Source organism: Dama dama, chromosome 16 (genome assembly GCF_033118175.1).
Source record: "Dama dama isolate Ldn47 chromosome 16, ASM3311817v1, whole genome shotgun sequence".
Lineage (NCBI taxonomy): Eukaryota > Metazoa > Chordata > Mammalia > Artiodactyla > Cervidae > Dama > Dama dama.
Window position 1 is genome coordinate 31,670,951 of NC_083696.1, and position 22,763 is coordinate 31,693,713.

At 37.7% G+C, this 22,763-nt stretch overlaps 1 protein-coding gene across 9 annotated transcripts in view; it reads left to right on the forward strand.

Moving 5' to 3' along the window:
- TUT7 (terminal uridylyl transferase 7) overlaps window positions 1-22,763 on the forward strand; it is a 59,568-nt gene that overhangs the window by 22,482 nt on the left and 14,323 nt on the right. For 8 of the 9 annotated variants that reach the window (XM_061163713.1, XM_061163710.1, XM_061163717.1 and 5 more), the window contains exons 12-26: window positions 1,694-1,874; window positions 3,286-4,382; window positions 4,731-4,881; window positions 6,082-6,168; window positions 6,767-6,867; window positions 8,630-8,687; window positions 12,863-12,966; window positions 13,595-13,684; window positions 14,490-14,603; window positions 14,778-14,855; window positions 15,467-15,644; window positions 18,176-18,223; window positions 18,309-18,400; window positions 19,602-19,717; window positions 20,974-21,299. In XM_061163713.1, coding sequence (XP_061019696.1) covers window positions 1,694-1,874; window positions 3,286-4,382; window positions 4,731-4,881; window positions 6,082-6,168; window positions 6,767-6,867; window positions 8,630-8,687; window positions 12,863-12,966; window positions 13,595-13,684; window positions 14,490-14,603; window positions 14,778-14,855; window positions 15,467-15,644; window positions 18,176-18,223; window positions 18,309-18,400; window positions 19,602-19,717; window positions 20,974-21,299 — 2,821 coding nt within the window. Of the gene's footprint in view, window positions 1-1,693; window positions 1,875-3,285; window positions 4,383-4,730; window positions 4,882-6,081; window positions 6,169-6,766; window positions 6,868-8,629; window positions 8,688-12,862; window positions 12,967-13,594; window positions 13,685-14,489; window positions 14,604-14,777; window positions 14,856-15,466; window positions 15,645-17,062; window positions 17,212-18,175; window positions 18,224-18,308; window positions 18,401-19,601; window positions 19,718-20,973; window positions 21,300-22,763 lie in introns of those variants that run through there. The other variant, XM_061163719.1, reaches the window with a different exon arrangement.

A 22,763-nucleotide genomic window follows, 5' to 3' on the forward strand; every position in this document is an offset into this window, starting at 1 on the left:
TACTGCTAGTCTACGTATGTCAGAGGTCTCTTAAGTTCCATGTTATGATATTGTGAAGTCATTTCAGTGAGATGTTGAATATATGGATAAAGAAGTGAAATCTAATGGAACCTTCCATTTCTGGAGTTTTCTTTGTGTCCTCAACTGTTGTTCGTGGGACCAAAACAACTACATTTTTAATCAGGTTTGGTTTGTAAATCCACCTGATGACTCTTAGCTTATTTCACAGAATGTTTGTGTTGAGATTTACTGAATAAATCTGTGACCACACCACTTATTTTGAAGCTTGATATAATAAAGTGCAATTGGAAGCAAATTTGTATACCCTAGAAGGAAAGGCTACTGCTGAAAGACCAGTTAAATACTTTTATCTTTGCATTTGAATGCTAATTGGAGAGATTAATCATGCTGCCACTTCTAAAATTAAGTGAGGTCTGGACAGTGTTGCCATTGCATAGTCTGGTGAAAGAGCACTGGCCTGGGATCAGGAGACGTTGTTCTTCTGCCATGCAAGCCACATAAGCTCTTTGGTTTTCAGTTCCTTCTCTTATAGCATATGGGAGTTGAACTAAATTACCTCTTAAGAGCATCTTACAGTTGTGACATGGTTTCAATGATATATGGATTTCTTGTATTTAAAAAGACTATACCTAAATGAAAAAATACAGACAGCAACCAGTCTGCCAGATGCTTTCCCTTGTTTCTGATTTAATCCTCATAACTATCCTGTGTTATAGGTGGTATCATCCCTACTCTGCAGATAATGATAGCGACCATTTTTTGAACATGTGTGCCAGGCACTGTGCTAAGCTCTTAACAGACTCTCTCTCACTCAGTCCTCCCAACAGCCCTATGAGGTGGGTACTATGATCCCCATTGTTCAGATGAGGAAACTGAGGCTTAGACAGCTTATATACCTTCACCAGGATCAGACACAGCTAGTAAATGGAAGAGCTGGATTTGAAAGCTTAGCATGTCCCATTCGAAAGCCAGTTCTCTCGCTTCTGAGCTATACTGCCAGTCCAAGAATGAAGAAGTTAAGTCACGAAGCAGTCAAAACCTGTGAAGTGACAAAGTCAGTATTTGGACCCTCTCTTTTTCTAAGTCCTTTGAACTTTCCACTGTATTATATCACAGTATGTCACATCATGAGTCTGTGAGTGGAAAACTTGTATTTCTGATATCAAGGGTTATTTATTCGACTTTAAAATCAGTTGCTGCTGGAAGAACCAATGAACTTAATGTAACTTCTCAGAGCACGTGAGAGGAGCGTTTTTCCTTCTCCTCTTTGCTCACAGCTGCAGTCCACTTCTGTGTCCAACGGTGTAAAGGCGCCCTCCGGCGGCAGGGGCAGGGAGGACTCAGAGCTGAGAGTAGCAGCAGGGCAGCACGGTTCTCTCCACCTGCCCTTAAGACGTCAGATTTAGGAATGCCGCTTGCTTGTCTGCTGCCTGTCTATTCCTGTGATACCGACTAGATTTTCACATAACTTTAACCCCAGAATTCACTGAAGGAATGCTGTTTTCTCACAATCAAAATAGAACCTAGAATGTGATTTATCAAGATAGACTGCCGGTTCATATCTTTGCTGAGGTTTTTCAGATTTATTTAATTTGATGCTTGAAGATCTCTAATTTTTCAAATTGTACTGCCATCTGAAATAACCTGTATATTTTCTCTTTGCTGTTAATAGGTATCATTAATATTTGATTCAAAACAGCAGCCTTCAGTACCAGTTGGGCAGCTCTGGGTGGAATTGCTCCGATTCTACGCTTTAGAATTTAATTTGGCTGATTTAGTGATAAGTATCCGTGTCAAAGAATCGATATCTCGTGAATCAAAGGATTGGCCCAAAAAACGCATTGCCATTGAAGGTATTTCAAAATATTTATCTTTAAGTCCCAACCCCACCCCCCCTTTTTTTTAAGGTATCAGTCTAACAGCATGCTTTTTATTTCAGTCTTTTTTCAGCTTCTACATGTAAGGTAGGCCTGACCCCAAAGGTGAAGTAGATAGCGAGAATCTTGCATGTGTTACAATAGATCTTTCCAAGGGACCAAATTGTTCATCCTGAGTTTTTTAAGTGCTGTGATAAAAATTTTTAATTACTTATGCAACTAAAAGGCATAGCTGTCTGTGTCCTTATTTTCTTTGTAAATTGCTTAATAACTTTAAATGCTTAAAAAGTCTTTTCCAAGTGACATGTAAATCCCCCTTTCCTCTTCGCTCTTCTCATTTCTGGATCTTTAGATTCAGTCCTTTCATGAATTGTTACTGATGTTGTTTAGTTTTACAGAGGTTGAGGAAAATACCTTTTCTCATGAAAAACAGCATTCTTCATTAAATTTCTCTCCATGGAGAGTTTATTTTTGGAATACCTGCAGTAATATTTAGAACTTATTCATAAAAACACCTTTTCTCTTTAAAAACACTTAGCTCTTAAATGAGTTAAGTCTTATTTAGCTGAAACCATTATATGAAAGACATACTGGTGTGCCCTGTAGATTCCTCTAAATGGACGAACTCCTATCAGCTTTACAAAGTCAGGAGATGGAAACCCCTCTAGAAATCTTAATTCTCCTCCTTCAAATAATTTAAAGAACCTCCTAAATGGAATTCTCTTATTTTTGCTTGATTTTTTTCAAGCCTTATATTGCATAAGAGGGTTTTTGCATTTTGCATAAATTCTGTGTGCAGTCATGGGGATCTCACATTTTTAAACCCTCCCCTGCAGTTTCTCTGGCTCAGCTCTTCTGGCCAATTGCCTAACCTGCTGGAGTTCTAGGGGAGGAGAAAAGATTGAGAGAAGTGGTGTCTCCTCCTGGTGCCTCCCTCTCGCCCCTGAATTCAGTCCAGCCAGTTCAGTGATGGGGCTTCCCAGGGCAGAAGAGTGGAGGTAAGCTCTACAAACCGCAGGGCCTGGCTGAGCGGGGAGGCAGAGCACTCAGCAGCGCCCAGAGGGAAGACCCTGCTTCCCGAGGGCATGAGAGCCACACTGATGACTTTTTTTTTTTTAACCTCCACAGTCACAGCACAGAGTAGGGAAGGGGTAATGGTTCTGAATAGAATGGGTTCTCTTCATAGAGCAGATGTTTAAGAAAGCATTTCTTTTTGTTTTTAAAACTGTATCTTCTTATTCCCCATCCCCAGTTTTTTAAAAAAGCACATAAGATAAATGATAAGTTGTACTGTTACTTATTTGTTGTCTTTATCTGTGTAGCAGGCTGGTTTTTAAAACATGAAATAGAAATGTCTGAAGTAGTGGATTTTTTTTTTTTATTACAGATCCCTACTCTGTAAAAAGAAATGTGGCAAGGACCCTAAATAATCAACCTGTGTTTGAATATATACTTCATTGTTTAAGGACAACGTATAAATATTTTGCTCTTCCACACAAAGTTATGAAATCCAGCCTTCCAAAGCCTCTGAGTACTGTCAGCTGTACTTCTGAACGTTCTAAAGAAATAGCGAAACATGATCCAGAGGTACAAGCGAAAGGTGATAAACTCAAAAACTCAGTTTTGGCTCAAGGTTCTGGTGCTGCCAGTTCAACTGCAAAGACCTGCAAGGCACAGCCACTTACTCTTAAAGAGACTGCTAAAAACTTTGAAAGCCCATCAGCAGAGAAAATGGAAAACTCACACATCAGTGTCCACCTGGAAAACTCTGACTGTATTAAGGCAAGAGTCAGTTCTAGTGACTCTAAGGACATTGAAGTACATCATCAAGAAACAGGAAGTAAAAATAAGAAAGAAAAAAGTGGAAAGGAAGGCAAGCAGATGCCTTTGACTGCTGATGATCAAGCTTTAAGTAGTAGCAAGTGTGGCACGCTTGTCACCTGTGGCAGCCCAGGAAATAAGGAGAAAGATGCCAATTTGGATCTAAAAGGCTTCAGAAATCCTATAGCTAAAGAGTATGATGAATTTCCTACTTCATATGCCAAGGCTGATATTGATGAAGAAAGCATAGAAGGTACCAGTGAACTCGGAGATGCTGTAAGCCACTTTACCCCTTCAAGACAGAGCCAGATATCAGGAATCCTTCACTCTGATGAGGAAGAGGAGGAGGAGGAGGAGGAAGAACCAAGGCTCTCCATTTCCCGAAGGGAAGATGAGGATGACATTGCTAATGGAGACGAATTAGACAACACCTTCACTGGATCAGGGGATGAGGATGCCCTGTCTGAAGAGGATGTGGAATTAGATGGATCTACTAAGTATGATGACTTGAAAGAATGTGGAAAACACCATGTAGATGGAAATCTTCTAATGGAACTTAATAAAATCAGCCTTAAAGAAGAAAGTGTGTGTGAGGAAAATTCAACTGTGGACCAGTCTGATTTCCTCTATGAATTTAGTAAACTCACCTTCACCAAAGGCAAGGTAATCAGTGCCACTCCTATACATGGAACTAGGAGATTTGAAAGAGCTTTAATGCATGTACTTTGGAGTTTCATGTACTCAAACAGGGCTCCCGCCCGTCTCAGTAGTGGGTCACTCCCGAGCAGCCACTAGGTCTGCTGCTGTCATTAATCTCTTGGGAATTTGCAGAGGAGAAAAGAAATGCTGTTGGTAGTCAAAATAACTGCCTTTTTCTCCTGAGTGTGTTTGGAGTGGCCATGCCACTATATTTTCATTCCTTTGGAATGTGAGGTGGAGAATGTGTACTTTGGAAAAAAGATTCAAGGCTCCTTTATTTAAGTCTTGTTTTGCTTTGGCATCTTCCTGCAGTCTCCTACAGTGGTTTGCAGTTTATGCAAACGAGAGGGTCATCTAAAGAAGGACTGTCCTGAAGACTTCAAAAGAATCCAGCTGGAACCTTTGCCTCCATTAACACCCAAATTTTCAAATATCTTAGATCAAGTTTGCATTCAGTGTTACAGTAAGTTATTAACATTTCTTTTTATTTGTCAAAATATAAAATTGATGTTTTCTCAAGAGTTAATCTGACTCACTAACCCATTAGCTACATTATCCAGGCTGTCTTTTGCATTGTCTGTTGTATCCATAGTACTCTGTGTATCCATTTGGGACATGCAATAAATACTTGTTAAAGAAAGACAGGGAAGGAGAATCTTTTAAGTCTTACGATTGGAGTACTATCATTTCCCGACTGATGTTCCTTGAAATGCTTTTCTAGGTACCTGCCATTAATAGTATTTAGTAACAAGAAGTATTCCAAAGGTCAAGGGGGAATAACTGTATATCCTGCCTCCTCCCTTAGAGATTCTCAGGGCATATTAGCACAATAAAGGCTCCTGGAAATGTTTAGGTTAAAAGCTTATTTACTAACTCTTTTATCTAACATTTCCAAAATTTGAACTTAGAATACTTTTTAATTAATGCTAATTAATAACCTTTTGGAGGAGGAAATGGCAACCCACTCCAGTATTCTTGCCTGGAGAATCCCATGGACGGGAGGAGCCTGGTGGGCTACAGTCCACGGGGTCACAAAGAGTCAGACCCGACTGAGTGACTTCACTTCAATAACCTTTAAGGAACATCACTTTGGGGAAGTGTTGGTGTGCAGAGGTTTAAGTTCTACAAGGAAAACCATTTGATGGAGAGGCATGCAGCTGCTAAGAGGAGAGGATTATGACACATCACATTGCTGCATGTTAAGATGTCTGTCTGAGTCATAAGTCACTTGTTCTTAATCAGGGTTTTGTTCTTTAAATCTCTGGAGGGTGTAAGTGACGAAAGAAAACTATTCTCCTTAGGGGGGAATATGTGAAAATATATATATATACACACATATAAAATGTGTTTTATATATATGTATAAATATATACTCACAAACTGTTGTGTTTACCCTCTGCCTTTTCGGGCTCTGAGCCTCTGTGAAACCCAGGAACAGAACCCTTGTGCAGACTGGTTTCCATCTCAGGAACAGTTCTTAGTGATAGACTCATTGAAAAAGGCATCTTTATTATACATTGCTTAATACTGTCTACTGAGAAGACACAAAATTTAGGGTTTGGTTGGTTTTTGTGTTTTTTTAGCTAATTAGGTTTATTGAAAAATATTTTTCAGAGAATGTGAACAATCTTTGTTTCTGAATGTATCTGTTTGTCTTAAACAGAGGATTTTTCTCCAACTGTTCTAGAAGATCAGGCACGTGAACATATTCGGCAAAACCTAGAAAATTTCATAAGGCAGGAGTTTCCAGGTAAATAATTGTTTAGCTTTAAGAAAAGAAAGATAGAGTTGCTTTGCTTCAGAACGAGTGCGTGTGTTACAAGAACATTAATTTTGAGCATAAGAAAGTAGTCTTGCAAGTGATGGTGGGGACAGGGCTTCTTTGTTTTATGATACTCCTAGGATGGTTTTAGGTCTATCCAGTCCTAATTTTGACAACAGAGAAGACAGTTGCAGTGTAGTAGTATTTCACTTAGCAGATACATGTGAACTTCATTTATTAGTTGAGAGTCAAGGTTCAGACCTCTAAAAAGTGAGTTTATTTAGAAAGTAGTAAGCTTACATTATTAAGTGTGCTTAGGTGATCCACATTTTCCTTGAAATGTCCTTGCATCTAAGAATAAAGTGACATTTGATAATCTTTCGTGTCTTTTATAGCTTGTATTTATTTATAGTAAATTTTGAGAGGAAGTAATCTATAATAAAAGACTAGCTAATAAAAAAATAATTATTATGAGGTTATTATAAAACACTTAATAACTGAGTATTTTTGATTCGTAAGAGAGTTGCTTTGGTCAGAAAATTAAATGTACTCAGGTTGGTTGTTACTTTTCATATATCTCTAACAGGAACTAAATTAAGCTTGTTTGGCTCCTCCAAAAATGGATTTGGGTTCAAACAGAGTGACCTTGATGTCTGCATGACAATTAACGGACTTGAAACTGCTGAGGTACAGTGACCACATAAAACTTGCATTTGCTGTCACATGTGTTTTGACAATCTTGATTCACAATTCAGCATGGTATTTTCTGAATTTATCAGGGTGTGTCATATGGAGTATGCCATTTGGCACAATCTGTCTGGCCAAATAAATACATTAGAAGTTTAGAGGTGAATGTGAGGAGGCTTGTGCTTCCAACCTGTCATACAAACTGGATATGAAAGTGACATCTGGGAATTCTAGAAAGCCAAACTAGCCTTTCCAATGTCCCTTTGGCATAGCCACTAGGCTGACGCAGGTGCATAAATACACCCACATAAGGTTTCCTCTGAAGTTTTAGCAGGCAGCCAGTGTGATACAGTGATGAAAGGGAAAGTCACTCAGTCGTGTCTTGACTCTTGCGACCCCATGGACTATATACTCCAGGGAATTCTCCAGGCCATAATACTGGAGTGGGTAGCCTTTACCTTCTCCAGGGGATCTTCCCAACCCAGGGATCGAACCCAGGTCTCCCACATTGCAGGCGGATTCTTTACCAGCTGAGCCACCAGGGAAGCCCATGGCACAGGGATAAAAGGGTGCTAAACTGGATTCAAGACAGACTTGTCCGTCTTTGGTTGCTTATCTCTAATACAGAAATGAGATTTGCCTTGCCTCAGGAGATTCTTGTGTACCTCAGCTTGGATCAGTGTATGTCAGGAGTCAGTGAACTACGGCCTACTGCCTGTTTGTTTTTTTTTAATGTCAGTTTTTTGGCATTCAGCTACACCCTTTCGTTTATGTGTGGTCTACATGTGCTTTCACTCGAACTCCAGGGTTGAGTCCTTGCAACAGGCCATGTGGCCCACAAGGCAGAAAAGGTTTGCCAACCTTGATGGTATTTGTCAAATATAAAATACTGTGAAAAGGTATAAAGTTTAAGAAGTACTAAATCCATCCCCTTTCTTATTTAACAACAGTAGTCCAAATACTGCACATCCAAATGAGTGGTGCTGCTGTTGCTCTGGATCTTCTTATGCCTTTTCTGAGTTTCAGGGTTTTGTCCCTTGAGGATGTATCTGATTTGAGAAAATAGCCACAAGTTATCTGGCGTGACTTTGGTGAATAAGGTGGATAAGGACAATTGGGTCCAATATATGAATGACCTGATTATACATCATTGAGATTGAATTTTTACATGATTAATAAACTAGTTGTGAGGGCATTTCTAAATTAAATTCCAAATTTTGGGAAGTATATAACCAACTAACCAACAAAAGGACTTAATGTTAAAAAGGTCAGCCCAAATGTTTTTTAAATATTTGAAATGTTACTCATATTTGCTATATAACTTTTTGTGCATTATATGTTCGACCAGTCCTATGGAGAAATAATCTGAGCTTAATCACTCCCCACAGCAGTTCATCAGCTCTTAATTAAGCTATAATGAAGACCTACCCAGAATGAATAAGACAGGCCACAGAAGCTCTCTCTTATTAATTCTGTCACATAAAGGAGAAAAATTGGAGGTTCTCGGTGGTTCAGAGACTTTTCTAGGGACACTGATTTCAGCCTTTCTTGCTGCTCTAAGAGCAGTTAGTAAGTAGGGTGCATGAGGGTTTCCAAATCCTTAGGATATTCCTATGTGTAGGGATTAATGCTCACCTAAAAAAGAAAAATGAATGTAGAACAATTTGAATTTAATTTTGTTATTTCTGGAGGAAATGAAACCAAAACAGGGTTAGGAACCTGTCTTCTGTTTTTGAGTCAATCTGTGCTATTTTTGCTACAGGGGTTGGACTGTGTAAGAACTATTGAAGAATTGGCAAGAGTCCTCAAAAAGCATTCAGGTACCTCTATAAGCTTTATCTAAAAAATATTCTCATCTTTTTTGTTAATGTTTTGCATACTTAAAATTTACAAATGATTGAAATAGTGTAGTGGCTCATATAACATTTATAGCATTGGTGTCTGAAAAAAAGTGTGGTTAAGTATGAAAAACTGAGGAATTGGTTGTAATTTGTATGCGTATTGTTGCCTTGGTTTTATTTCATGACAAAATGTATACTCTCCACACAGGAAACTTTGGGAATCATTTTGCCTTATCAACAGAGTGTAAATCAAAGTGTAGGTAAAGGTTGCTGGCTGTGATGTTGAAGTATAGTGGAAAGCGCTGTGGACTGGGGTGATGGATTGTACTTGGAGCTGTTCAGCAGGTTGTGCATGACCCTAGACAAGTATTTGCAGCTGCAAAATGTACACAGGTTCTGTAATTGTGCACAGAGCTGAAATGCCATTAACATATTCTCTGCCTCTCTTTGTCAGAGGTAGCTGTGGATGCTGTTAACAGTGAGAGTCTTTTAAAATGTGGTACATCAAACATCTGTGCTAAGAGTTAAAAATGAAAGTGAACAAGATGTGGTCCTTGCCTTTGTGAAACTTAAAATCTATGAACCACCCATAAAACTCTTTCTTATATCTTAGTCAAGAGCAGATTTAAATCCACAGCATGGGCATGCACACACAAAGTATGCACCTGGAGTACCCCTTTTATTTGCATTTTTGATTTCCAGGAGTTTAAAGAGGATACCATGTGATTTTAAACAACAGGGGGAAGAAATCTTAATTTTGTTTTATTCCTAGTGAAAAGTAACCTAGAGCATCAGTATTTTTTTAATGTGCTTTGATACAATTTTTATGGTCATTGAAATAAACATTTTGGGAATTTTACCTCTCAAAACTGTATGCTCTTTTATTTTTGTTATTGAAGATTATGCAAAGAAACTAGATTGCTACATTGCCATGACTATTAGGTATTTCATAGTGAGGTAGGTTTTGACTTTTGATTTTGAAATAATTTCAAATGTAAAGGAAATCAGCAAAAACTGTACAAAGAATTCTGTCTGCCCTTCGTTCAGATCCACCAGTTGTTAACATTTTACCACATTTGATTTATCATCGTATCTCTTGCTTCCTCGTAGTTTTTTTCTGGACCATTTGAGATTAAGCTGCAGACATCACTTCACTTTCTCCTAAAAAACCTATACTTTCTAAGAATGAACCATGTTAAAAATAGGTCATTTTTAGACTAAAAATGACTTTTATAAACAGATTATAATTAATACAGATTGCATGGAGCAAAAATTGAATAATAGCTAGAAAGTGATGATTAAGAAAGCAGTTTTCCCACATATTTTATTGGGTGCTTGTTATGTGCTCCTGTGCTGGGCATGTAGGTAGGATAGAAAAATAAGTCTACAGGTCTTTCCTTTGACAACTTTCAGATCTCAAAGGTAAGATACTCTCACAGTGTGTGGAACAATGTATGGTGGTATTCATTTATTAAAATGACTTGTAGAGCCTACAGTAAGTATTAAATAACTTCTGAGGAGAGAGAGATTTGGGGAAAGAGTTGGGTAGGGGAGGTTCATGGAAGAGATGGGCTTGTTCTGATCTCATGATATTGATGAAAATGATTTGAAAAGGATAAGATGAGAAGTCATTCCAAAGATGCATGGATGTGACTATGAGAATCACTGTAATTGATTTTGTAGGACAATGAGAAGATTGATACATTTTGAGAGGAGTTTCAAGTGGGAACTAGTAGGAAAATGTGAACTGTGTTTGAGAGAAGAAACCCAATAAAAGCAGAACTTTTTAGGCAGCTTGTATGCTCTTAGGGAAGATACAGTCTAAGGGATAGGGCAGAAGGATCTTAACCAGATGCCAGTGATCCTAAAAGGAAAAGAATATGAGAGATTCCAAAGGGAGATTTCCTAGATTCAGAACCTGCAAGTAGGAAGTATGGGTTCAGGCTGATATCTGAACTAAGAAATGGGAATGGGAATGTTTGCAGTGTGGAGTGATAGTTTGCCATGAAGCTATAATCTCTAAGAGTTAACAGTCCAGCAAGCAGTTAGAACATAGAGTTGCCAGTTAAGATTGAAGAACAAAATGAAGCAGTTTTGTATTGAAAACCTTGAAGGAAGAGGCCAAGATTAAAACAGTTCCATGGGATTATGAGGGAGGTCGAGGACCAAGCTTTAATTTATAAGTGTAGAAATTAAGGGCACTGAAAAAGGAGCTATTGGAAAGGTAAAATAGGAGCCAGAATGATGTACTGTGAATAAATCCTAGAGGACAGGTTTATAAATGTCAAAATGGTGACTTAACAGTGTCAAATTCTAGAATTTCTCCATCTAGGAAGGAGATGGGGAAAAAAAGGATACTTAATTTAAAGCCACCATAGCAAAGTAATTAATGGTGGCTTCTAAAATCAGACTCCCTAGTTTTAAATCTTGGGTCCTTGCTTGCTGGCTGTGTGATTCCAAAAAGTCACTCACCTTCATCATAAGCACTCAGTTTCTCATCTGTAAAGCAGAAAAAACAGTAATAGGATTTAAGATTAAGAAAAATAATATATTACAGTACAAGGCCTGACTTGCTGAGTGTTCAGTAAGTAGAGCTTCCTTGCCCCTTCTCCCCATCAGTATAAGTTAGACGACTTCTGTCTCCCATGCATACCTTTTCTGCTGAAATTCCTTTCATCTGCATACTTTTTTTTTCTAAATTCCAGATCATTAGTCATCTGTCCTTCTAGATGCCACCATTTAACTCTCTCAAAAGGAACTCGGACCTCAGCACCCAGAATAAACACATCTTTCTCTCTTCCACTTCCCTTCTGCTACAACCGCCACTAGCTGTTCTTCCTTCTACATCCTCTCTCTTGGTTATTGACATTGACATCCTTGGAATCACCGAAATGAGTGAAGTGATAATTAGCCTGTCCTAGACTAGGTTCACGGAGAAGGCAATGGCACCCCACTCCAGTACTCTTACCTGGAAAATCCCATGGATGGAGGAGCCTGGTGGGCTGCAGTCCATGGGGTCCCACAAAGTCATACATGACTGAAGCGACTTAGCAGCAGCAGCAGCAGACTAGGTTCAATAGAGTCAGACATACCTAGATTTGAATTCCCACTCCACAATTCACCAACTGTATATTCCTAAGCATGTTCATTTCTCTGGGTCTGTGTCATCTTTTCGGTAAGGGTGAATGGTCTTAGGAGGTAATGTTTGTAAAGGAATATGGGTGTTCAGGGAATGTTCTTTCTGTTATAGCCTTCCTTTCCCCTACTTCTTCCCCAACCCATCCAGTTAGAGGTGCTCTCAAACATGTCTTGCTGCTTCTCTTCATTCCCATGCCACCATTATAGTTCAGGCCCAGGTCAATTTTTATAATGGTCATCCTGTCTCTCTTCCGAGTACCTCCAGTAGTCAGTGATTCTTCCCAGATTTTGCCAGTTCATTGGCATCTTTGCCTCCAAGGATATATTTGTTCCATATTTGGGCTCTTCTCAGTTTTTGCCACTTCTCCTGTTACTCGTTATTTCTTTCCCTCAAGTCTACTCTGTCGCTTGCACAATTCCATGGAAGTTCCCCGAGCTTGTCGTTCTGTTTCAGGCAGCTCCCCTTCCCTGTGCAGTTGTCCTTGCCTGCTAAGTTCCCTCAGCCTGCTCTTTTCTGCCTGTAGTTTTTCAGAACCTAGATGAGGCAATATCCTCCTCTCCTGTTGACACTGATTCTTTTCTTATACTGACATAGCTTCTAGCTGCATGATGGGCATTCAGATGATGACTCATACGATGTACGGCTTTTCTTCATATAATGTGTGTGGTCATACAGAGAGAACAGGGAGGGCGCACCTAGTCCAGATTCTGTAGTAGTTTCCTGTTTTGAGGTGTATCAGACTGGCAGCTCTACACACATACACAGGATCCAGTGTGTTCCTGAAGCACTGTGGCTGCCTTGTTGATTCTTGTACTTCAGATATTCATGTGTTTAACAAATGTAAACTTTGCCAGAAGAATCATGTTTGTTAATAACAGTTCTTTGACTAGTCTTGGTGACTCACTGAGACAAGCCAAAGCCAGGTTTACTTCATTCTATGTTGGAACATTAACATGAGAGCAACTTATACCCTCTGCTGCTGGGTTTAATGACACTATCTTGTTTCCCAACCTAGGACTGAGAAACATCTTGCCTATTACAACAGCAAAGGTGCCGATTGTGAAGTTCTTCCATTTGAGAAGCGGTCTCGAAGTGGACATCAGTTTGTATAACACATTGGTAAGATTTTTCCCTAGACTTTTTCTTTATGGAGATTAAGGGGAAGAAGTATCTCTTAATTTACTCAGTCTTTAAGTAAAATTAAGCCATTCATTTCATCCTGCTCATTCTTTTAGTAGTTACTAGTGCTTACTAAGTGTCTAGCAGTGTTCTGAGACTGGGGATATAACACAGAATTGAGTAAACATTAGTATTCATTAAAAATGAGGTCAGAGTGGCAAGTGTTTTTTTGTTTTGTTTTGGGTTTTTTTGGCTTGAACTTTAATTTTGGTGTATGTGTGTGTGTCTTTGGTCTCAGACCTGGTTTGTTTTCAAGGCTCTCTGAAACCTCTCCGGCCCCTAAGGACATTTAATATGAATAATAGGCAGGGATGCAGATCTTAGGTTGAGTTAAAGGGAACTGATTATTTTTATAGCCCGTATTTTCTAGGAATGTTTAGACTAAGGTGGCCTGAGATTAGATGTCTTATAATTCTCATCTAGTAAGTTAGTAAAGCTTCTCTGTAGGGGAAAAATATTAGTTTCAGTCTAAATGTCTTCATCTTAAAAATGAATTACACTGTAAACCTATTCAGAATATTTCACCTTAAAACTTTTTTTTAAGGTTATATAATTTCCCTTTTAATAGGCCCTTCATAACACAAGACTCTTATCTGCTTACTCAGCCATTGATCCCAGAGTGAAATATTTGTGCTATACTATGAAAGTATTTACAAAGGTAAGTATGCTTCCTCCTGAGATTTCCTCAGGAAATTTCTTTACATCTTTAAATCTTGTTGAAAAAGTAAGAAACAAACCCAGTCATGTAGAAAACAAACTAGTGGTTACCAGTGGGGAAGACAGGGATGTTATGGGATTAAGAGACACAAACTACTATATGTGAAGTAAATTAGCAACAAGGATATGTTGTGCAGCGCAGAGGATGTAGCCATTGTTTTGTAATAACTTTTTTTTCCTTTGGCCACGCCGCAGAGCTTCTGGGATTTTAGCTTACTGACCAAGAATAGAACCTGGGCCCTCCACAGTGACAGCAGAAAGTCCTAAACACTGGACCACCAGACAGTTCCCTGTTTTATAATAACTTTAAATGGAGTATAATCTATAAAAATAAATTGCATTACTGTGTTATACACGTGAAACTAATATAATATTGTAAGCCAACTATACTTCAATTAAAAAAAAAAAAAAAAAAAACATACACCTATATTTTTAAAGAACCATAGCCAACTATTTGAGAAGCCCTACTGAACAAACTAAATGTTACCTTAATTTTACATGATAATCTAATACTGCTTGTGGCTGATAGTTCCACAACTTTGTTGGGGTTTGTTTTACTCTTTGATTTTTTTTTTTTTTTGGTTGGTCTTATTTGGTTTTGTTGACATATTTTAGCATTTGAAAAGTGTGATTTTTATATTAGTGCTGTCTAGAAGCACCTTACTTTTAGTGACAATAGAATAGCTGCAAGTGTAGCAGAAGACATTAGTGATCTTTCCTTTGTTCCTCCTTTTCCTTACCCCCAGATGTGCGATATTGGTGATGCTTCTAGAGGCAGCTTATCGTCATACGCATATACGCTCATGGTGCTATATTTTCTTCAGCAGAGGAATCCACCAGTTATTCCTGTCCTTCAGGAGGTACTAGTAAAGGAAATTGTATTTGTCATCTGTAGAGCTGGATGATTTTTGAGCCCTTTTCCTTCTCTAAAATTCTGTGATTCTGTAGTTAAAATTTTTACTATTTTCCTACAAGTTTTTGTATCAATGCACTAAGTTTGTAATCCATACTAATAGTTTAAAAATTAATTTCAGATATACAAAGGTGAAAAGAAACCTGAAATATTTGTTGATGGCTGGAATATTTATTTTTTTGATCAAATAGATGAACTGGTACGTATTTTAATAGTAAAGATTTTTTACATCCTTGACTGAAAGTTAGCTATACTGTGCTGTAGTGTAGATGGTCAATGATTATATTATCAGTTGTTATATTTATATTGTGATAGTAAAAAAGAAAAATAGCATATACAGATGACTCCTTTGAAGTTGAAAATATTTTTTAAGCCAGGTGAGTTTGTAGGAACTGTATGCAGGATTTCTTTACTGACTAATAATTCAAAATGGTTAAGTAGCTTTACTCCAAATGAACAAATAATTTGCTCTGTGATTTCCTACAGAATTTAGAAAAACTCTTGAGGTACAGAGGTATAATAACTAGGTGTCACCAAGGCTCTAAAATTTATTTCTAGATTCTTCCACAAACATGCATTCTGAGGTTTGACATTTAAAACCCAGAGCACTTTCTGTCTCTGGGTCATAGGGTAGAGATTAATAAACTCATGTAAATGATACTTTAAAATAGAAAAGTTTTATAATTGTTTTTATATATTGAAACTCTAGTTAATTAAAATAAATCCAGATTTATTCCCTAAGATACAAATGACTATTGATATTAACACTTTACTATAGAGCATGATATCTCTTGTTCCTTCTATTTCTAGCCCAACTATTGGCCAGAATATGGAAAAAATACAGAATCTGTTGGGCAGCTGTGGTTGGGACTTCTTCGTTTCTACACAGAGGAATTTGATTTTAAAGAACATGTAATTAGCATCAGGAGAAAAAGTCTGCTTACAACTTTTAAGAAACAGTGGACATCAAAATACATTGTTATTGAAGGTACTAATAAAATCGAACTTAAAACTGAATAGAATATAGAGATTGAACTGATGAGGGTATTCTTGGTCCTTGCAGAGATCTTCCCAAGCCGCCCTGAGCCACCTATCAGGATGCACCTAGCAGTTGCCCTGTTACTGTCCATGTCAGGCAGACTGATCTGTTTCCTTCTTTTTTAATGACTGATGCTCTCATGTGGGGTTTCTTACAAATCCAAAAATCTTTGTTCACCATAATAAGTCCTTTATCTTTGTTTAACAAGTTCTGGAGAATAAGGTTGCTATAGAGATAAGCCAGCTTCAAAAATTTGTCATTTAGTTCGCCCATGCTGAATGCTAGGATTCATGGGCCATTTGTGTGTGTATTTAATTGTTTATTTCCAATTTGGGGGATTTTAATTGTTATAATTGTAGATTTTTTGTATTAACTTTATATATATTTGTATGTACCCAGATAAATTTATATATATACATACACTTTTTTCTTTTAGATATTTGTGGTCATTATTCTGAGACTTGCTTTTTACACTGAATGGTTTTACTTTGATCCTCTATTCTGTCTGTACACCGGATTATTTTCAGTGGTTGCTCAGTATTGATTTGTATAGTTGATTTACAATGTTATATTAGTTTCCTGTGTACAAAATAGAGTTTCAGTGTTTTGTAGATTATATTCCATTTAAAGTTATTATAAAACATTGGCTGTATCCCTTGTGCTGTACAGTATATTCTTGTTGCTTATTTGTTTTATACATGGTAGTTTGTGTCTCTGAATCCCATAGCTCGTCTCGCCCCTCCACACTTCCCTTTCCCTCCTGGAAACCACTAGTTTGTTCTCTATATCTGTGAGTCTGTTCTGTTTTGTTATATTCATTTGTTTGTTTTCTTTTTTAGATTCCACCTGTAAATGATCAATTTGTGAGATTTTAATTTTAAAGACAGAGTTTAAATGCTCAAAAATGCAATTGAAAATGCTTAAGAAATATTTTAGTCTTCTATAATTTTTTTAACTATAATCACCTAAAAAACGTGTTACTTTAGGTTGTGCTATTGTCAATACTTCTGCTAATTTACATTATTAAAATATGATGACCACTTACAAAATTAAATTCAGATGACCATGGATTATGGATATGGTTGTAACTTTTTAGTATCCCATAGCTAAAAACAGAACTTTGTCTTAAACCTTTCCATTATCACAGTGGATTCTTATGGTCTGCCAGTTATTAATTTGTTTTTGAATTTTTGAAGTCTCATTACCTTTTGCTTTTAACTTTACATTATTTATAAATGAGCCATTAGTAATAGGCTGTCTTAGAAGGACGACTTCTGACTAGTTATTCTAGAATCGAGAAATTTCAGTGGTGGTAGTTTGCAGTGTTTGTACAGTAACTAATACTGTAGTATCTCTGCTACAGCAAGCAAGCACCAGAAATACTTCCACACAGCACACACAGAAGTCACCAGGGGACAGCGTGGCCAAACCTTCTAGAAAGGCAACCTTACAGCAAGTGTTAGTGACGTCAAACGGAGTGAAGGGCGCTTCTCTCCAGTAAACTCATAGTGGGTCCGAATCCCAAATGGTATACCCCAGTTACTGTACATGAGAAGCGTAACAAGACAACCAGAAGGGTGCCTCTTTTTACTTCTTTACTCCTCTTACGTGCACTGTATACCTCCTCCATTTTCCTAAGTGTTAGATGAGCCTCGAAAAAGGTTCTGTTTTGTTTCCCCTTTGCTTGTTTTTGGTTTGGTTTTGTTTGTTTGTTTTGTTTTTAAGATTTATTTATTCATTTATTTTTGGCTGCATGGGTCTTGTTGCCATGCACAGGCTTTTTCTAGTTCCAGAGACTGCAGGGCACTTCCCAGTTGGCAGAGAGCGCAAGGCCTTCTCATTGTGGTGGCTTCTCTTGCTGCGGAGCACAGGCGCCAGGGCTTCAGTAGTTACATGCGTGTGGGCCCAATAGTTGTGGCACACAGGCTTAGTTGCCCTGCAACATGTGGAATCTTACTTCCCCAACCAGGGATCTAATCTTAGTCCCCTGCTTTGGAAGGCAGATTCTTAATAACCACTGGACCAAAAGGGAGGTCCCAATAAATTTATTTTCCAAAATGATTTTTTGTAAGGCTGTTAATTAGCAGGAACATTCAGTGGTAAAATGTTTTAAATATATTTGTGGCTTCTATATACCTCTAAAACTAGTATGATTTGGTGATATCAGACTAATATGTCTTTTCCAAATAGTATTTTGTTGTCCAAAATAAAGCACCTTCTCATAATATGAAGGACTCTAAGAATTCAGATATAAAGCAATATCCTCATTTTTGATGGATACTTTTTGGGAAAAACTTTCCATATATTTAGAAATAAATAGTACTTAGCTGTATTATAGACTTGAAGCTCATTAAAAATGCACTTATTTTAATACTTTTAAGTATGTAACGCTTTCTTTTTGTTATAGACTTCACTTAATGTATAAGTAGTGGTATTTCCTATTTATATTTTTTTTGTTTTCATTAATTTTCTTTACTTAGATCCGTTTGATTTGAATCATAATCTTGGAGCCGGATTATCAAGGAAAAGTAAGTTCTGCTTTGTTTATAAATAATAATGCCTTCTCTTTTCCTGTTAATCCATTTAATTGAGACTTTATTCTTTTTTTCTAAGTGACAAATTTTATAATGAAAGCATTTATTAATGGGAGAAGAGTATTTGGGATTCCAGTCAAAGGATTTCCAAAGGACTACCCCTCAAAAATGGTAAGTGTCTGTTGGAAATACCAAAAAGCTAGTTCCAAAACCCTTTTAAGCACCTAATTTGTATACATTACTTCAGTAATAACCTAAATACTCCAAAGTTTGGTGAGTCTAGCCACAATTAAAGCCTTTTCATAAACATAGCTATTTTGAAGTCATTTGTCAGCAGCATGGGGAGAGATAGCCAGAAGTGAACTTTGGGTGGATTTTCCTAGATTTAGGAAAATCTAAATTTTCCAGTCTGCTTGCAAAGAATAATAAATACCTTAATAAAGCTAGGAGAGACACAGTGCTCCCTGTGCTAAAAATCTGTCCTCATATAACCTGATACTCAGGTTTTTATGGAACCACACAATAAAAGCAAAACAAAATTACATTATAAAAATTCATTTTAGTGAGAAAAAAGGGGAAGGGGCTAGGAACTAGAGTGTTGTGTGTTAAAAATAAAGGGGTTTTTCTCCTGCATTAATTTTCCTAATTAAGGCTTTTTAAATGAACTTTAAGTTATCAGGTGTGTAAGCATGTTCAGCATTTGATTACATCTCTGCATCTAGTTTTTGCTAGATATTGCTGTGGCAGTCTTCTACACCCTGCTTCTGAAACTTGTTCTAACAGATCACCTGGGGATTTTGTTAAAATGCAGATTCTAATTCAGGAGGTCTGGGGTGGGGCCCAAGACTGCATGTCGTGCAAACCCCCAGGTGATGCCGCCTCTGCTGGCACCCAGCTTCATGTCAGTGGTAAGGAGGCTAGAATCCAGGCCATTGTCTTTCCTTTCCTCTGATACTTCCTTCAGAAGCCACAACAAAGCAACAACACATAGCTTCTTTCTTTTTAGGTTTTAGCCTTTTGTTTTTATGAGAAAATGAAGTTTTTGTACCTGGCCTCAGTTTTCCCCAGATCCTAGGAAGCTGACTCACAGGCATATGTAATACTCTTATTTAGAGTTGTGCTGGGGAAAAAGGTAGGGTTAAAGTGTTCTGCACGGTGAAAAGAAATTAACCAAAATGAATTCAGGTAAACCTATCCTGAATTACACCTCTTAATGGTTTTAGATTTTTTTATTTAAACAATAAAATAATAATTATTAAAAATAATGATTTGTCAATGTTGAGATATAAGATTCCTGATTGATACTGGTTAGTTTTTGTGTTTGGATCTGTTATTAGTAGTTTAGGTTTTTAATGTATTTATATTCTGCTAGGAGTACTTTTTTGATCCAGATGTGCTAACTGAAGGAGAGCTGGCCCCAAATGATAGATGTTGCCGCATTTGTGGGAAAATCGGACACTTCATGAAGGACTGTCCTATGAGGAGAAAGTAAGTGAACATTCAAAAGGGTGGTTTTGTTTTTATTTTCTTACTGCACCAGTTTTCAAATGAGATTCTCTTGTACCAGGAAATAAACTTATATTAAACCCAGAAGTTCTCAGATAACTTGGAGATTTTTTACAAGGAAAATGAAGTGATTTAAAACCTGCCTTTAAGTCAGATGGCTAGGATTAACTTGAGTGTACAGGAGACAGTCTTCCAGGCCTCGTCCCTTTTCCTAACTTTGGGCACGTCCCTCATCACCCCGTGATCATTTGGTTATTACGCTTTCCAACAAGGCTGGAAGAGCAGAAGAGGAAACTGAAATTCCTCCATTTTACAGCAATGAGAAGTCCAAAATCATTTCAGTCATTGAAAAGTAAAATGGGTTTTTTTTAAGGATCTCAGTTATACTTTTGATGTACAATAACTGGGGTGCACTGTGTGGGAATTGAGACTCAGTAATACTATACTGCACTATAGGACCCTTCACTTGTATGCATTTTAATTCTTAATAATTATTGTGTGTTGTGGTGACCTACTTGATTTGGTCATCATGCTTTCTTCTGATAATGTTTTCAGGAGGGCAGAGGGAGATGTTTTTGGTTGCTTGCTTGGGACATATTCTTGTTTTGTGGTGGTGGTATTTTTAAGTGGACGATAATATTCTCATTTAAAAACATGGTACTTAAATCACCATCTGGAATTCAAGGCTCTTATTTCTTACTTTATTTTTTATTAAGATAGTAGCCACTGATGCTATAGGGCAAGGAAGAAATAATTTTGACAGTTTAAGAGCACAAAGCTCCTTGTAACCATTGTTCCATTGTGAACCTAAAGTTTTATGTCTCAAGTTTCCAGTGCTAGTAAAGAATGCTAGTGGGCCAGAAAGTTTTAAGAAATCAGTCCAAAGGTAATTTGAGTTTTATTACATCAGTACCAGAGTAGGTATTAAATTAAGAAGTTCCACTAATTGCAAAAACTGGTTTCACAGTATTAGAATAATTGTGAAAGTGAACAACTACACCCTTAAGCTCTGAGGGTGTTTCTTAACACATTATTGACCAGAGATGTATTAATGCCACAGATGGTAGTTTCTGCAGAAATCCCCCAGTCAAAAATATGTTAACAGAGAAGATGGACTTAAATTCTTATTTTTCCCTCTGATGCCTTCTGTATCTAGCTGTCTCCTAAACCTGGAGGGGTCTTAATAGTTTGTTAGGTTTCTGTTCAGATTTTTCCTACTAGTATTATATCTTCTACAGAGTGAGGCGACGGCGAGATCAGGAAGATACCCTGAACCAAAGATACCCTGAGAACAGAGACAAAAAAAGCAAAGAAGATAAAGAAATTCAAAACAAGTACACAGAGAGAGAGGTGTCAACAAAAGAAGATAAACCCATGCAGTGCACACCTCAGAAAGCCAAGCCAGTGAGGGCAGCCGCTGAGCCAGGGAGAGAGAAAATCCTCAGGCCACCAGTGGAGAAGTGGAAGAGACCGGAGGACAAAGACTTAAGAGAAAAACGTTGTTTTATTTGTGGACGAGAAGGGCACATTAAAAAGGAATGCCCTCAGTTTAAAGGCTCTTCAGGTATGGATGCCCATCATGCCTTGATGTTTGCACTCACATCTCAAGGGAAATCTCTTTTTTAGAGTTCTTAACTATTTTAGTTATATGTACAGATCTATTTACTGGATAAGATTTTGTTTTTCAGAAAGTAAACCCACCTCCCCCACCTTTACTTCTAATTCTCTATGTGTTTTTAAACACTTATTCCTGGTTTTTTAAGAGGCTTATCAGTCTGGTTGACTCTGATAAGTTTGGTTGACTTTTCAGATAAGATTATCAATGAATTGAAGACCTAGTAATCCCCAGTAATTAAAAAGTTAAGACAGGGGTCCCCAACACCCCCCAGGCCATGGACCAGCCCTGGTCTGTGACCTGTTAGGAGCCGGGCTGCACAGTGGGAAGTGAGCAATGGGTGAGCAAGAGAAGCTTCATGTGCTGCTCTCCACCACTCCCCATGGCTTGCATCACCTCCTGAACTACCACCACCCTGCCCCCCTCCACCTGCCCCCAGCACCCAGTCCATGGAAAAAATGTCTTCCATGAAATGGTCCCTGGTACCGGAAAGGTTAGGGACTAGTGCTGACCTAATTGACCAGAAGACAAGCTACCACTTACTTGAGCTTTCCCAACTCAGTATGTGCACTTTTGAAATGGAAGAGCCATGGGTAGGCATAGCTGAAGTGATCTCAGGACACCACACTTTGTGTGCAGGAGCCATTTCTATTGTTGTTTAAACGCATGTGCTCACAGGCCTAAACAGGGGAGTAGAAGAAGGGTGACACCATTAGTGGTGCCTCTGCCTGCAGAGAATTACCTTTGCATTGCATCATTTTCTTCAGTGAGCATGCTTATTCTTACAATGAGGGAAAATGTAGTTTCTGTCCATAGTTGAATGTCATCCATAGATCTTGCCCCTGTGATTTGTCGGATCTTAATTTGCTTTTTCTATGAAATGAGTGAAGCATCCGTTTGGGGCATATTTTTAACAGACTATTAAAAGTAAGGGTACCTTGGAGCGGGGAGGGTAAGTTACAGTTTACAAGGCAGTTTATACACTCTCACTTTTTTTCTCAGAACAAACCTGTGAAAGTGGATGAAATTTATCATAAAAATGAAAACCTGAGAAATAATGTTTTTGATTAAATTAGTGACCCTGTTCATGTCCTCAACTGTTAAGTGTTTATGGACAGCATAAAAAACGTCAGCACTGAAAGTTTCCTTAAACTATTCACTCTAGTCCTTGTCGTTCCTGGAACACTGATACCTCTCTTCCACTTTATGATACCATATCAGCAATATAGTATCTCTTTTTTTAAGATAGGAAAGTTTTAGATCAGTCATCCTTATTTTTTTAAATAAGCTTTATATGAAAAGTAAGTTCTTAAATTGTTTTATTATTAATTTTAAAATAGAATGTAAATGTTTATGAAATGTTTATACTGCTTCAGCTTGTCCTACTTCTAAGAAATTCAAACTTTTATTGCC